At 39.3% G+C, this 16,766-nt stretch overlaps 1 protein-coding gene across 11 annotated transcripts in view; it reads right to left on the reverse strand.

Moving 5' to 3' along the window:
• LOC126968289 (bromodomain adjacent to zinc finger domain protein 2B-like) overlaps positions 1 to 16,766 on the reverse strand; it is a 140,012-nt gene that overhangs the window by 22,523 nt on the left and 100,723 nt on the right. For 10 of the 11 annotated variants that reach the window (XM_050813198.1, XM_050813190.1, XM_050813197.1 and 7 more), the window contains 7 exons: positions 16,154 to 16,389; positions 15,670 to 15,799; positions 13,742 to 13,894; positions 12,392 to 12,582; positions 9,038 to 9,132; positions 8,487 to 8,620; positions 7,757 to 7,878 (listed from right to left, as the gene is read on the reverse strand). In XM_050813198.1, coding sequence (XP_050669155.1) covers positions 7,757 to 7,878; positions 8,487 to 8,620; positions 9,038 to 9,132; positions 12,392 to 12,582; positions 13,742 to 13,894; positions 15,670 to 15,799; positions 16,154 to 16,389 — 1,061 coding nt within the window. The remainder of the gene's footprint in view (positions 1 to 7,756; positions 7,879 to 8,486; positions 8,621 to 9,037; positions 9,133 to 12,391; positions 12,583 to 13,741; positions 13,895 to 15,669; positions 15,800 to 16,153; positions 16,390 to 16,766) is intronic. The other variant, XM_050813189.1, reaches the window with a different exon arrangement.

A 16,766-nucleotide genomic window follows, 5' to 3' on the forward strand; every position in this document is an offset into this window, starting at 1 on the left:
GAGAGATAAGACGCGACATCAGCACTGAAAACATTAACACTCGCAGCAGTATTCAGGAATTGACTGATAGTGTTAAATTTATGTCAGACAATTTGGACAAGCTTCAAAGTGATCTAACCATTACAACTGAGGTCATTAAAAAGCACGAGACAAAGATATCTGCTGTACGCAGCGAAGTAACTGAACTTAAGTCAAGACTAAACAAATTTGAACAGCACTCCCGCGACTGTAATTTAGAGGTACAGTGTGTCCCTGAGCATAGGACTGAGAACCTGAAAGCCGTAGTTCAGCAACTGTTAAATACTGTCGGCTGTGACCTGTCATCCCACGACCTTGTGAACTTCCATCGTGTTGCAAAGAGAAACCAGGAGTCCAACCGACCTCGTTCCATTATCGTGAAGTTGGCGAGTCCCCTTGTACGTGACTTACTATTAGCTGCAGTGAAAACTTTCAACAAGACTTACGAGAAAGATAAACTCAATACAAATCACCTGGGACTTGTTGGAAGCAAAAAACCAGTGTACGTGTGCGAGCATCTTCCTCCAGACAACAAAATTCTTCACGCGGCTGCCCGTAGAATTAAAACAAAAAGCACTACAAGTTTGTGTGGGTTCGAGGTGGAAAGATTTTTATCAGAAAGGACGTCAATTCCAAAAGTTTCGTACTAAGAGACTCGGACTTCTTAAACTCCCTCTAAATTTCTTTCTATGCTTTCATTAAGTAAACCTATTTGTAATCGTATATCAAAATGTAAATGGTCTTAGAACCAAAGCGCATATTTTACGAGAAAATGTACTAAAACAAGACTTGGACGTTATACTATTAACTGAGACAAACTTAAACGAGTCTGTTTATGACCATGAACTTATAGACATCAGATACTTGGTTTGTAGGCCAGACCGACACTCTACAGTCTCGCAGAAAGTGGAGAGAGGTGGAGTCCTCATAGCAGTCCACAAAAAAAATCCCCCCGTTAGGAAATTGAAGTGGGAGTCTACTAATGAGAACCTATGGATTACGATTAAGTTTGGCCAGGGTAACTCAAAAGTGGAATTATGTATTTGTACTTTAAACAAGACTTTGACGTTATTCTATTAACTGAGACAAACTTAAACGAGTCTGTTTATGACCATGAACTTATAGATATCAGATGCTTGGTTTTTAGGCGAGACAAATACTCGACAGTCTCACAGAAAGTGGAGTGAGTTGGGGTCCTCATAGCAGTCCACAAAAAACATTCCCCCGTTAGGAAATTGAAGTGGGAGTCTACTAATGAGAACCTATGGATTACGATTAAGTTTGGCCAGGGTAACTCAAAAGTGGAATTATGTATTTGTACTTTATACCTTCCTCCCCCGTTAAGTATGATTCTTTAAAAAAAATTAATGAATAATGTAACAAATGTTATACAACACAAAATGTCAAAAGAATCTATACTTCTTTTAGTAGGTGATTTTAATAGGCCGTACCTCCACTGGTCTCACTGTACAGATCGAAACTTATGCTCTCTGATCCCTAGCTCAGACAGATAACACAGACACCTTACTTATCGATTCTCTTTCTTTCAAAGATCTCCACCAAATGTGTGCAATACCAAACTTAAATGGCAGATTCTTAGATCTAGTTATTTTAAACTCACCGAAACTAGTATCAGTGACCCAGGGTGTCCTACTAGTGGATTTGGAGACGCATCGTCCGGTACTAGGTATTTCCGTTAATATTGTGGGTGCAACATTGTTGCCCCCAAAAATTTAAAAAACACCCAGGCCTAATTTTAGCAAAGCTAAATATGACATCATTAGAAGCGAGTTAGATAACATTAACTGGAAGGAAACTCTCGACCCTAGTTTAACAGTCGATGAGACAGTAGACTTTTTCTATGATATACTTACATCCATCATTAATACGAATGTTCCAATGAGTACGAAAGGTCGGAGCAATTTCCCATTTTGGTTCAGTCGATCGTTGATCCAGAGTTTGAAGGAAAAGGCAAAGTACCATCGTAGATTTAAAATGTATGGCAATCCAATGGATCAGTTTACATATAGGTTACTCCGCGAGAGATGTGACAAAATCCTAACGAATGATATAAATAGGTTGAAATCAGAAGCCAAAAATTTAATCAAGACGGATCCTAAATACTTTCGGTCTTTCATAAAATCTCTACGATCAAATAGCAGCGACATACCGGATGAAATGACTTACTTAGATCAAAGCGTTCAAGCAGATTTCCCATTTTTTTTTCAGCATGACCCAAACCCAAGAACTAAACACAATGAAATCGTCGAATGCCACATGTCACTTAGTTTATGTCGTTTCACAGACTCAGATGTCATATCAGCGCTCAAAAGCCTAGATGCAAATAAAGGTCCTGGTCCAGATTTTATACCTCCTAGTTCCTTAAAGGCCTCTGGCACAAAATTGGCTGAGCCGCTACGAATCATTTTCAATAAGTCTTTACTATGTGGAACTTTTCCCTCAAGATGGAAGGTTGCGCACATCAGTCGAATTCATAAGAAGGGAGATCCTGGAGATATTACTAACTACCGGCCCATCTCAATTTTGTCTGCTATCGGTAAGCTGTTTGAATTACTCGTTCAGAAAAATATTTTTTTCCACCTTAAACCCTTGCTCATACCCCAACAGCATGGATTTCTACCTGGTAGATCAACTACATCGAATCTTGTGGATTTTGTTAGTGACATTACTCAAGCTTTCACAGATGGTCACGAATTGCATGCTATTTACTGATTTATCAAAAGCCTTCGATGTGGTTGACCACGTACTGCCATAGAAAAACTTGGTCACACAGGAATATGTGGCTCTCACTGCGGTGGTGCGAATCCTATTTGCAAAACCGTTCCCAGATTGTAAAGATCCGTGGCTTTAAGTCAATTTCAAGAGCCATGCCATCAGGGGTTCCACAGGGCTCCCATTTAGGGCCCCTTTTTTTCTTGGTCTTTGTGAACGATCTAGCGACTAAATTAAAATCCAAATTTCAAATGATTGCAGACGACTTAAAAATTTATCGTGAAATTAAATCTACAGAAGATACGATCATATTACAAAGTGATCTTGATACGATCTGCGATTGGTGTGTTAGTAATAGGATGGTTTTAAATTTCTCAAAATGTTTTTACTTAAACTTTTGCCGAAAACTTCTTCACTACTTACTTACTTCATAAATGCGTGTCCACTAACAGAAGTTTGTAAAATGCGAGATTTAGGCGTCATGGTTGACACAAAATTAGATTTTAGAGAGCACATTGACATTTCCAAAAAGGCATCTCGTCTTTCAGGTTTTGTGATTAGACAAACTAAATTTTTCAACGACCCTTAACAGCTACCTGCGTAGTCTTTTAGAGTATTGCAGTCCGGGTGGAACCCTTCTTACAAAGTTCATATTAAGAGGTTAGAGCAGGTGCAGTCGAAATTCTTATATTATCTCTCATATTCAAGTAATCTTTGTCGTCGATTAGACTGCTACGAATCTAGACTTGTGCATTTTGGCATGGCGTCTCTTGTACAGCGTAGGAAAGTGTCAGACCTTGTCTTTTTACACAAACTGATTCATGGCCACATAGACAGTCCTCTATTATTAAGTAAAATTACCTTAGCTGTCCCACGGCATTGCAGCCGTATTATTAATAGGAAAACGTTCAGTCTACCCTCAACACGCACAAATTAAGGTCAACATTCTAGTTTATATCAACATTTATATTTATATTCAATCCGTCAGTCCCTAGGTTCAGAAGACTTCTGCTAGAAAAAGCGGATTATTGGCTTGGGGACTGTGGGGTTGAATTGTGTTCATCTAGCTTAAGTTAATGTTTTTAGTTTTATATAAAATCTAGAACACATTTAAAAGCATGCTGTGTTCACTTCCAGAAGGAGGCACTCGCCCCAACATGTTAACAAATTTTTCTGTGACGGTCAGGCGGCGCCTATAGTTCGCAGCAGCTGACCGTGCAGTGTATAGTGCAATTATTACTCATTTGTGCCAGTGCTCCACGCTATTTTGTTTGTTTTTGTCAGTGTTTAACGTAAAATATGTTGTTATTAAAGTGAAACTTTTATTCAATATTTAACCAGGGCTGAGACACAGAGTTCTATAATAATATTATTTGGAGACTTAGTCTACTTTTATTATTTCCCATTATTTGCTTATTTGCCCTGTGCTTCCCCGGGGCGTAAAAAGAATAGGGTAGTCCCAGGCCCAAGTGTGTCGTAAGAGGCGACTACGGGCTGAAAGTGGGAGTCACGCTACCGTCTTTTGACGTCAGCACAATCGGGCCAGACTCGTCCGGGTTACTTACCACACTCGCACAGAATACCGGCGTGAAGTAGCGGCCTAGTGCCGCTATGTTTCGCATAGGTTAGTGTCGAGGACCGGAGGCCATTCCCTGTGTACGTTAGGGAGGATATCTGCTGTCGCCGTCTCGGCAATTTTGAGGGCAGGGACCTGTCTACTCTCTGGCTCCGCGTAGATTTAGTGGACCGCGTCCGCATCTATGCGTGCGTCTACAGGTTCCATAGTGGTAACGCAGAAACCGATCACCTCATGGGCCGCGTTCAAATGGCAATTGACGATGTGCTTGTACAGATCCCCTCCACAGAAATCGTAGTCTTGGGTGATTTCAACGGGCACAATGCCGAATGGCTTGGATCACGTACCACAGACTACGCAGAGCGATCTGTGCATAATTTTGCACTGGCGTAAGGTCTGTCCCAATTGGTTGAGTCGCCAACGCGGCTCCTGGATGTGGATAGCCACATGCCGTCCTTATTAGATCTTCTGCTGACTACACATCCCGGTAGTTACCAGGTCTCTGTCGACGCCCCTCTCGGAACGTCCGACCATTGCCTGGTCAGTAGTGTAGTGCCCATCCGACGTGAACTTCGCAGACCACCTGCGACCCGCCGCGTTTGGCACTACAAGTCAGCAGATTGGGATAGGATGCGTTCCTTTTTTGCATCCTACCCTTGGGACAAGGTTTGTTTCCCTTCGGATGATCCAAGTGCCTGCGCCGTTGCAGTAGCCGATGTGGTACTGCAGGGCATGGATATTTTTATACCAAGCTCTGTAGTACCGATCGGTGGCAGATCACAGCCCTGGTTCGATACGTCAGTTAAAGCAGCATCTGAACCAGTTCTGGTCGTTGTCGAAAGCTGCTCTCAGTAACTTCAACCAGCCGTCCATGCCGCCGTTGCAAATGAGGAATAACACCCTGGCCCATACGGCAAAAGAGAAAACCGATCTCCTGTGCGCTCTTTTCGCCTCCAACTCGACTCTTGACGACAACGGAAAAACACCGCCGACCATCCCGCGGTGTCAGAGCTCTATGCTATCTATGAATTTGAATTTTGAATTAGAAAATTTGAATTTGAATTTATTCCGGCACTCTTATTCCAAAGGCGTAGTCCCTGACTCAGTGAAGTCAGCCCTTGTCCATCCGATCCAAAAAAAAGGAGACAGTTCGAATCCGGCAAACTACAGGCCTATTGCTATAACCTCCCTGCTCTCCAAAATCATGGAGAGCATAATTAACCGCCAACTTTTGGTATACCTAGAGGGTCACCAGTTGATCAACGACCGACAATACGGCTTTCGCCATGGTCGGTCGGCAGGTGATGTTCTGGTATACCTAACACGCCTAACAAGCCGCCGCCCATCTATATGGGCGGCAGGTCTCTCTCGGGAAAACGTCGAGCAGTGCCGGGAGAAACTTGTGTTTTCTATCGAGTCCTCTCTCGAGAAAGTCGCGGAATGGGGTAAATTGAACCTTGTCCAATTTAACCCCCAGAAGACTCAAGTTTGCGCGTTTACCACTTAAAAAAACCCCATTTGTCGTATCACCGCTCTTCGACAACACTTCCCTTAAAGTCTCGCCTAGTATCGGAATACTGGGTCTCGAAATCTCGAGCGATTGCCAATTCCGTGGCCATCTGGAGGGCAAAGCCAAATTGGATTCGAAGAAGCTGGGCGTCATTAATAGAGCACGGCAATACTTCCAGCCGGCCCACATTCTAGCGCTCTACAAAGCGCAGGTCCGGCCACACATGGAGTATTGCAGTCATATCTGGTCTGGCGCACCCCAGTATCAGCTCGATCCATTTGACCGCGTGCAACGCAGAGCAGCTCGAATTGTCGGGGACCCAGTGCTCTGTGAACGGCTGGATCACTTGGCGTTGCGTAGAGACGTCGCTTCATTGTGTGTCTTCTACCGCATTTATCACGGGGAGTGTTCCGAAGAGCTGTTTAACCTGATTCCTGCCGCCGAATTCCACCTTCACACGACTCGCCACAAGTTAAAATATCATCCCCACCATCTGGATGTGTGGCGGTCCTCCACAGTGCGATTTTCAAGGAGCTTTCTTCCGCGTACTACAAAGCTGTGGAATGAGCTTCCTTGTGCGGGGTTTCCGGGACGATACGACATGGGTACCTTCATAAAAAGCTCGTACACCTTCCTTAAAGGCCGGCAACGCTCTTGTGATTCCTCTGGTGTTGCATGAGAATGTGGGCGGCAGTGATCACTTAACACCAGATGACCCGTACGCTCGTTTGTCCTCCTATTCCATAAAATAAAATAAAAAATTCCAATTTTCGATAAAGCGATTTTTATACCCTTACTGGAATATTATTCCAAAAATTTTTAGTTAAATGTCTATAATGAGAAAAAAAAGTTTCACTTTTACCGTGGTTTCATAAAACCACAGAATCCTTTTAAATTAAATTGTTATTTTACAGTATCTTCAGAATTTTCCATAGCTTTATTTGATCCCACGATACAGTCTCCGACTAGTGTGGCGATTCAAAGACAATCACAATGTAGTCATATATATTATATGCTTCTAAATTATTTAAACCTATTGTAATTTAGTGACAATGCGTATGTAAAAAGATCGATTTAAATAAATTATTCTTATTCTTATCAGCCGCATACTGACTGAGAGAGCAACTTCGCTAGGCTAATCCTCGGTCGGTCAAGACGTGCTTCGCCCGAGTCAAACGCATGCGCTGACTCACCCGAGCATGTCGCGGCCCGAACGTTGTCGGTTTTCGTCCATACTCAAAAGCGCCTCGACATGTTTGCCGCACGCACTCAAGACGGTTGTGTTTTGCCTCCCTTGTTCGACGAACGTCCCAATCCTTTTCTGGTTCTAATAGAACGGGTTTTCCACAGATGTTAAAATTCCAAAGGCGTTCTCCACAACTCTTCTTGGTCTGGACAGCTTGTAATTTGTTTTCGTTTTCCTTTTTGTACAACTCGAAGAATTAACATAAAGTCAGTGGTGGCTATAGCTTTCCGAACGTTATATAGTTAATATGAGCCGCTTTAGGAACGTGCAGTCTCTGTTAGATTTCACGTTAAGCTGACAGCTCGGTGCTGGCTCAGCCTGCCCGTGGCTCTTGCAAAAAATCTATAGAGCAAAGGTCGACCACCAAACCACTTCCTAACGTATACATTGACAATTTTTTTTTATTGTTTTTGAAGTCGTTTTTTGTATAGTAATGGTCTATTACATTTAATTAAATGTATGTTATATTCGTACTTATATAACTGTTTGTTCCCATAAAACAATAAATAAAAATTAAATAAGTTATTAAAAGAGCGCTCTCAGAGTGCCATTTGCTTTTTGAAGCGGTGGTAGTTTTTTTAGATTTGACATCAAAAATAAGGCTCAAAGCATATCAATTTTGAAAAAAATATTTTAAAAAAACAAATCATGAAGTTGATATAATAATTCTCACCAGTCTCCTTCCGGTATCTTCTCCATCCTGGGCTTGAAGCAGTACGTGTGGTAACCCTTGTCGCAACCGTCGCATAGCAGCAGTTGGTCCTCATTGTCACCGCACAAACAGAATTGGCAGTTCTGTGAACACAAAACACATCAACTATAAATAGTTATAGTAAGTTGTAAAATCAGTATTATGCCAACCCAACAGAAAACCACGTTACTACTGCTAAAACCCTATGTACTTGTCACCGTTCGCGTAACGCTCTCGTCACACATTCACCAGCTCACTCCCCAAGTCAAGAAATCACCGTTCGCGTAACGCTATCGTCACGCATTCACCAGCTTACTCCCCAAATCTAGAAATCACCGTTCGCGTAACGCTATCGTCACGCATTCACCAGCTTTCTTCCCAAATCAAGAAATCACCGTTCGCGTAACGCTATCGTCACGCATTCACCAGCTTACTCCCCAAATCAAGAAATCACCGTTCGCGTAACGCTATCGTCACGCATTCACCAGCTTACTCCCCAAATCAAGAAATCACCGTTCGCGTAACGCTATCGTCACGCATTCACCAGCTAACTCCCCCAATCAAGAAATCACCGTTCGCGTAACGCTATCGTCACGCATTCACCAGCTTACTCCCCAAATCAAGATATCAGTTCGCGTAACGGTAGCGTTCGTTCGTAGGCAAGTCCATACATACATATTTACATACATCTTGCTTAGGCAAGTGTACTCACCGCTTTCATACAGCTCTTGTCCCACGCGATGTGCGTCTCCAGGGCGCGAAGTAACATGGCGAGTTGCGCGGCCGTGTTACATCGCGACACCGCTTCCCGCCAAGTTGACAGACCACGAGCGATGCCCTTGCTTTCTGTTGTACAAATTATAAAGTCGAAGTCAATGAACTTTATTCAGTGAGGCTTAAACAAAGCGCTTTTGAATTGTCACTATAAATATTTCTTTTCAAATTACTGTATATACCATATGTTGGGAAAAAGTTGAGCTTGAGAGAAGAACAAACCAAGAAAGTGAATGGCCACCTTTTTTCAATCAAATAGAATACTTTACAACTGCTGTAAAATACAAGACAAATTAGTTTCTAAGGTGCTGCATCCCATATATGAATTGTGTTCAATGTGATAAAAGCGTTTTAAATATCATATAAAGTAATAAAGAATAAATACAAATTATCCAATATTGGATGCATCAATCTTTAGATTTTTTAATTAAGGCGGGTCACGATTCAATTTTGTCGATAGTACACGATCAAGGAAAATACTGTACGAACCTCTTCCCTCTCCACTGTCAGAGTTCTGCGGCGAGTTACCAGACGAAGCCCCGTGTTCACCCTGAAGCATTGCGCCTAGGTTTGCCTCGTTCGTACTGAAAATAATAAGTTTATTGTCATGTTTTGGGTTAGAGTCCTACCTCACCGAGACGCCATGGCGACATCTCCGGCTGCGTATCCAAGCAATTCATATTAAAATTAAAGACCATTAACTCACTCGGCAACGGTTCGGCAAAGTCGCCAGTAAAATGAACACGAGAAAGCTGCATCTCACTCAACCGACAGCCAAGACGGATGCATGCGTGTTTGTGGAACGAATGAGCTTCGATACACAAAACTAGAGGGTAGCCACTGGCTACTCCATTTGGCCTCGGAAGGTAGCCATTCCTACATGACCGGCGACGTCGCCATGACGCCATGGCGGTGAGGTAGGGCTCCTCTTATACGAGAATTTTAAGACAACAATCAAATTTGTATTTGAAAACTAACGCACAGAAGAGTGGAGGCCTAAGCCCTCTACCGAACAGCCCATCACTACAAAATACCACAGCGTAAATATCTATCACCACTTTTTTTAATTATTAATAAAACTGGTTTATTGGTGACCATTACTGAACACATGTATGAACAAAAATAACTACTAAAGGAATACATCAATCAATTGCTCTCTCTCACTTACTCTCTCCCTACTCTGGCTCCGTGGCTATGTGCTTCATGCTACGTTCGCCCTTTCTCACTCTCTCTCTCTCAATCGGTTTCAATCGCTCTCTCTCTCTTCTTGGACAAAAACGTCCCTCATTTTAATATTACACTAATAGGTACGTCATCACTTTAAAAATAATACAACTATATATAATAAACTTATCAAAACTCAACTTTTCTAAGAACACTTTCACCAAAGAACCCCCAAGAACACAACACATGCGAAATTTAATAACTGTGCATTGTTTGTATATTATGTCCTTCCATCAAGGAGCGTGCATTAGACTGTTAAAAGACGTAAAATTTTCAACCCGAATATAACTGAACTAATGGCAAAAATAATAAGGTATAATGTTCTGATATGAACAAGATATAAAAAAATAAACATAACAAACTATTAACCCCCTTATTCATAATAGTCTGCAAACTTAAAGCATTGCTAATTCTCACTCTGTCTTCTTCTATTGACCTAAGTCAGAATGAGAAAAAACACTCCTTAGCGGCTGTTTAAAGTTAGCGGACCATTATGAATAAGGGGGTTAATGTAATAAAGATTCCTAAAACTCATTCGCAACACCACTACCAGGTTCAAATGTAAATCTAAGCCTTCCAAGGACAAGTTTCTAATGAGTCGTTGGAAACGAATGGAATGAAAGTAAGAGGAAAGTAATGTTTGAGAGGGATGAATGTGTCCAGTATTGTTATATTATGGTTTATGGTGGAACATGAAGATGAGTTTAAATATTTGGGAAGTTTGTTTACTAGACATGGAATGAAGATGACATTGAAAGGAGGGTGAGATTAGCTACCCAAGGCACGTCTGGCTGTTAAGCGTGATTCCTATAGCTTACTTGAATGAAAAGCAGAATAAATGCGGCACAAAATAAAGCTTTGAGGTGATAATATGTGGCGATAGCTTAATAAAAAAATGACGAAAGAGAAATAAGAAATGTGTAATAAAAAAATTGGTAAATACAGTTTTTGGTAAGAAAATGTTGGAGTGAAAGAATGGATAAAATTATATTGTAAAATCTGAACAGTTTGCTTAAAACAAACACAATCCATATACAAACATTATCAACTTTTTTACCCCATTATCTTATCCAATTGATATTATTATATCCGCAATATTAACAAAAATACTAACATATATACTAGCTACTCTTTTTACCCATCATCTTATCCAATTGTTATAACATCCACAATAGTAACAAAAATACTAACACATAAATTACCTACTCTTTTGCCAAACTTTCTCGTCTTATCCAATTGATGTTATTATATTTGTAATAGTAACGAAAATACTAACATATAAATGACCTACTCAATTACCACATTATCGTATCCAATTGATGTTAATATATTCGCAATAGTAATGAAAATACTAATAAATAAATTACCTACTTGTTTAACCCTATCATCTTATCCAATTGATGATATTATTATCCGCGTTGGTAACTAAGAATCTCACATATAAATTACATTCCTTTTTTATCCTGTCATCTTATCGAATAGAGGTAATTATTGTCCGTTACGAAAACTATTTTATCTACACCCATGCCATAAATCCTCTATTAAAGATTCTGAAACAGTTAGCTTATTGCCAACATTAAAACAGCCAATGTTCTAATAACCATAACATCATCCAAACGAGTGATGTAATGTTGTACCTACTGTATTTCATAACAACACTCCTATTTTTTTTAAATCCCTTCACGCTCAAAGAGTTTTAACAGACAGCCACATTCTTATTGCTCGATGCGTGGTACCTGTATTAATTTCAAAAAAAGAACATTTTCGTTTACGCGCGTTCCACACTACCAGAACGTCGCGCGCCGTAAAAAAAAAGTAGGTTATTCGAATCCCCGCCATTTTTCTTCGATATTTTTATTGTTATGTTTACAAAAAATGAGCGATTCATTTTAAACGCTGCAAAAGAACATAATATTCAAGGGAATTTTAATTATTGCACTATACAAAATGTAAATTACTACAAAAATAAATAATTCTTTCTTAATACTTAGTTAATTTGTTTATAATCAGTGATGGATGATATTAGGGTACTACTAGGACTGGCTGTTTTAATGTTAGCAGTAAGCTGTTTCAGAATGTTTTAGAGGATTCATATTCTGGGTGTAGATAAAGTCTTGTATGCAACTGTTGATAATTAGGTATTAAAACACTCATGTGATACTATTATCACACTCGGCTTCGCCTCGTGAGATAAATCCACATTCGTGTTTTAATACCATTTATTACACAACAGTTGCATAAATAACTAATACGACGTTTTCATATTGAGGGCATCACTATTCTACAACATAACCTAGTAGGCGTATACGGAAAATCTGAATTTGAGGCAAACTTTTGTACTACCACCTTATTGAAATTAAGATTATTTTTGTGGCATATAATTTAAAAAAAATAGCACCACGAACTTGCCCATATAATTAAAAATTCAGAGTCGTATCGCGATACAATACAACCTTAGAGCGATTGTGATACGCCGACTAAGTATTGTCTCACTTAGTGGCAAATGTTACCTTTGAGTAGGCCATCGTCTCGTTCCGTCACTTCAACTAACTAACTAACTACTAATAACCACACACTTACCAAAGCCACACGCAATCCTAGTATATAAATATACGTTACCTAGCGTACCTTTGTACCAGAGGCGGTTTTAGATATCTCCTCTCTACGTGTGCTTCAAGTTGCGCTAGTTTCTGTCTCGCTCTCTCGACTATATCCGCGCCGCTCGCACCCGGGGGAGGGGGGGAGTGACTCGGCCGCCAACCTTTGACTTGCATCGAGGCGGCACTGACGCGCTCTTCTAAAGCGTCTACCTGTAATTTTAATATTTATTATACAACGTGTAAAACAGTATTCCGTAATAGACACTTTATTGCTGTTATATACTTATTAGATTGAATACAATTTTAGTGGCTAATACAGAACAAATATGTAAAATTTTTATGAAATAAGTACCACTAAAACCTCACTATTTTATCTGGGTACAGATAGCCATTCAATTTATAAATCCTATTATAAAAATAGATACACTATATAAAAATATCAAAACCATAATATCTCGATCTATCTCTATAAAAAATATATAACATATTTTTTTTTCAGTTCAATCATATTTATGATATTATTTATATCAGGCTCAGCCGCCCTCAGGCTATTGCCTGAGGGCGGTCAATCCATTCCTAACCTGTGGTTTCATTAAATTCATTTATGTAACAGTAACCTTTACAACATAAATGTATTTTAACAATTCTTTTGAATACTTGTTTTGAAAATGTTTTGGGATTATGTTGTAAATGCTATAACATCGCCCAATAAGAGAATTACTAGCTCGACTTAACCGAGTAGCAGGCATAACAAGTTTATGTTTGTGCCCGGTGTCAACATATGAGAAAAAAGAATAGTAAGGAGCTCGCGCACTATATTTTTGAAGTTATACTTATTTGGCGCGTTAGAGAAAAATTTACGTTATCAAACTAAAATATGCGGTATAACATTATTTTCATTGGTGGTATTTAATACCTTCTTAATTACAATATTGTTTTTCTATAAACGTAAAAATAGCACGAGGATTTTTATTTTGGATTTTTGTTTTATTACGCCAAAGAAGAAATCTTCTTGCCTGCGTACAATTTTACTCGATTAAAATTGGATCCACATTAGATTTTTTTTATGACAATGAGGGGTGAGACGAGAAGAACGTTCAGCTGATGGTAATTGATACGCCCTGCTCATTACAATATAATGCCGCTCAGGTATCTTGAGAAACCCAAAAAAAATCTGAGTGACACTACAACTGCACTCGTCACCTAGAGACATAAGATGTTAAGTCTCATTTGCCCAGTAATTCCACTAGTTACGGCGGTCTTTAGACTAAAACAAAATAATGTAAGCATTACTGCTTCACGGCAGAAAAAGGCTCCGTTGTGGTACCCATAATCTAGCCTCCCACTGTAAAGAGTATATAGTAATCACCATAGCAGCCAGCCGCAAGTCCACGCGCCGCGCCGCCTCCGCACTGAAGGAGCCAGGCTCGTCCGGGTCGGGGTAGGAGGCCGGACAGAGCTCTTGGTCGGCCGCAGTCACCGTGAGCTGCGTACGACCTGTGTCACCCTTGTCTACGTATAGCTGAAAAACCACAAAATGACGTTAGCAAAAAAAAGTCCTACAATGTACATATCAATAATAATAATTCAACTTATATACTTAAACTGTACATTAGTTTATAGCTTTTTACTTTATTAGTTTTTCTTCTTTGTGGCAACACAGGATTACCTAGTTCAGGTAGTGTTAACTAACTTTTAAGTAAGACTTTTGTATCATTATTTTTATTTTGTAATTTGATAAATAAATTGAATTGAACTGTTCACGCACTTCATCATTTCATCCGGAAGGTCCACTGCTGGACAAAGGCCAAAAATGTCCATGACAATCAGTCCTGTGCTGCCCTCATCCAACCTATTTTGGCAATCATGACACGATTATCGGTGCATCTTGTGGTGTACCAACACTACGTCTTCCGGTACGTGGTCGCCAATCGAGGACTTTACTGCCCCAACGGCCATCTATTCGTCGAGCTATGAGCCCACTGCTTTCGGTTTCGCAATTATTTGGGCTAGGTCGGTGACTTTGGTTCTCCTAAGGATCTGCTGATTTTTGATTCGATCTCGCATGGAAACTCAAAACACAGCATTGCCCTCTGAGCGACCATAAGCTTCCTCATAAGGCCCGTAGTTAGCGACCACGGTCAAGCACATATCTCTTTATAATATCAGAGTAAAAACTATTTATTAAATGCATAATTGATTAATTTTAATCGGGCTAATCTCTGAAACGGCTAGACGTATTCTATAAAAATTCTATAATAGTTAACTGTTATTATTAAATAATAAACGTGATAATAAAAAATACTACTTACTTTTTGAGTAAGTGAGCATATGATTGTAAAACCATTTTGAATAGTGCTCGAGTTAAATTGTTACATGGAGAAATATCTTTATTGATTTTGACAATTAAAATAGCATAATATTCATCAGTTTTAATAAGACTTAAGTATAAAAAAAAAATGCTTTTCGCCAAAGTGGCATTAAATAATTTATTGTCAATTAGAAAAGTCAAAGTCAAAAATACTTTATTGACATAAACAGATTGCGCGTAATAATAATAAAAAGTAATAACTTTATTACTATTTAATTCCATATTCCAGGTATTAAATAATATAATATTGTAAAAAGCCTTCGACATGAGTGTGCGTTTAATATTCCACTTGTTCAAACTATTCCGTGTGTTAAACAGCGAGTATCGAGTTATGAGCCAATGAGCATTCTGTCGGAACCACGCGCGCTTCTGGAATACCAATAGGCTTTTATTCGTATTTTCAAAATATATTCAAAAATGATCGTAAAGACTCGATAAACAATTTTTTTTATTCTCAAAATTCCACTTTATGCTAAGAAAAATTGTTATAATTTAAACGATAAATATCGCGCCAAAAAGGGAGCTACCAATAATCATGACGTTTTAATAACATACACAAAGAAACGTCAAATGTGCAGTGCAATCTTTATCGAAAATAAAAATGACCTGGTTATTTAAAGCCTTTCGTAGTCCGTATTGCTGGTAATTGCTCGTAATTGTTTCTGTTATAGTGACGTCACAAAATGGTGGTCGGCGTTTTCCGTCACGTGACATACAGATATTAAAACTGTGTTTTTAAATTTGAAAATATAAATAATTCTCAATTATAACAACTTAATATTAAATTCGTATTTGCTATGGTACAAACTCTATAAATACTTTTCTAATTTCATTTTGATAGATGAAACAGACCTATAGGAAGAGTGCTCTCGGCTAGTGACGTTATCTGTAGAATCATATGATAGGTAAAGCATGTTTCCACGTACCGCTCCGTTGTAGGTGGGCAGATGACTCATCAGGGACGCGTATAGCTCCCTCTCCCTCACTCCTCTAGAGTGTAACGCGCTAAGCAACGCCGGCACTTGTTCCGGGTCAGTGATCCGCCACCAGCCATGCCTATAATTATTAAATTTTACTCATAAAATTCTTATTATAGTTACAATGATCTTATAAATCCATTCACATTCCAATTGGTACCAACAGATTCGTAAATAATGCGTAACAGTTTAAGTATCATACTAATTATAATTTCTAGCATATACAATACTACATTTTACACACAAAGCAATACCGAAATTAATTGAATTTTGCTGATTGATGCAAATTTAAAGCAGACATAGTTCCAACAAAATAGTACTTTGCGAGTATTTTTTTTTTGGTAAGTTAAAAAAATAAGCTATGTAACTCGTATGTTAGATAACCTAACATCAAATAAATAATTTGTTTTCATGTTGTTATCTATGTTCTTACCTAAGGTCTTTAGGTACATAATTTCCTTCTATTTTCTTTGGCAAACCATGCACCTTACAATAATCCAATTGGTCTAATTCCTCCAGCGACATTGCGATTGGTGGAGGGGAGTCACAGGTGACGTAAGTTGATAGAGCGTTAAAGTTAAGCAGACCCAGGCTGTTGAGTCCTTTGGCCTTTTGTGCGGACAAGTCGGCCTTTGAATCAGCTTGTAGTTCTTTCTCTAGATCGTTTTCCTGAAAAAATATGCATTGTTTATGTTTATAATACCCGAAGTATCAGAGATGTGCTTCCCGGGGGCATAAAAATAATAGATAAGTTGCAGGCCCAAGGATGCCGTAAGAGACGACTAAGAGCATTTACCAGTGGGAATCTTCTTTTTACAGGATGCCGGCCAGATTATGGGTACCACAACAGCGCCTTTTTCTGCCGTGAAGCAGTAATGTATAAGCATTATTGTGTTTCGTTCTAAAGGACGCCGTAGCTAGTGAAATTACTGGGCAAATGAGACATATTATTTTATGTCTTAAGTTGTCGAGCGCAATTGTAGTGCCGCAATTTTTGGGTTTTTTCAAGAATCCTGAGAAGCACAGCATTGTAATGGGCAGAGCGT

The sequence above is a fragment of the Leptidea sinapis genome, chromosome 15 (assembly GCF_905404315.1).
Source record: "Leptidea sinapis chromosome 15, ilLepSina1.1, whole genome shotgun sequence".
Classification (NCBI taxonomy): domain Eukaryota; kingdom Metazoa; phylum Arthropoda; class Insecta; order Lepidoptera; family Pieridae; genus Leptidea; species Leptidea sinapis.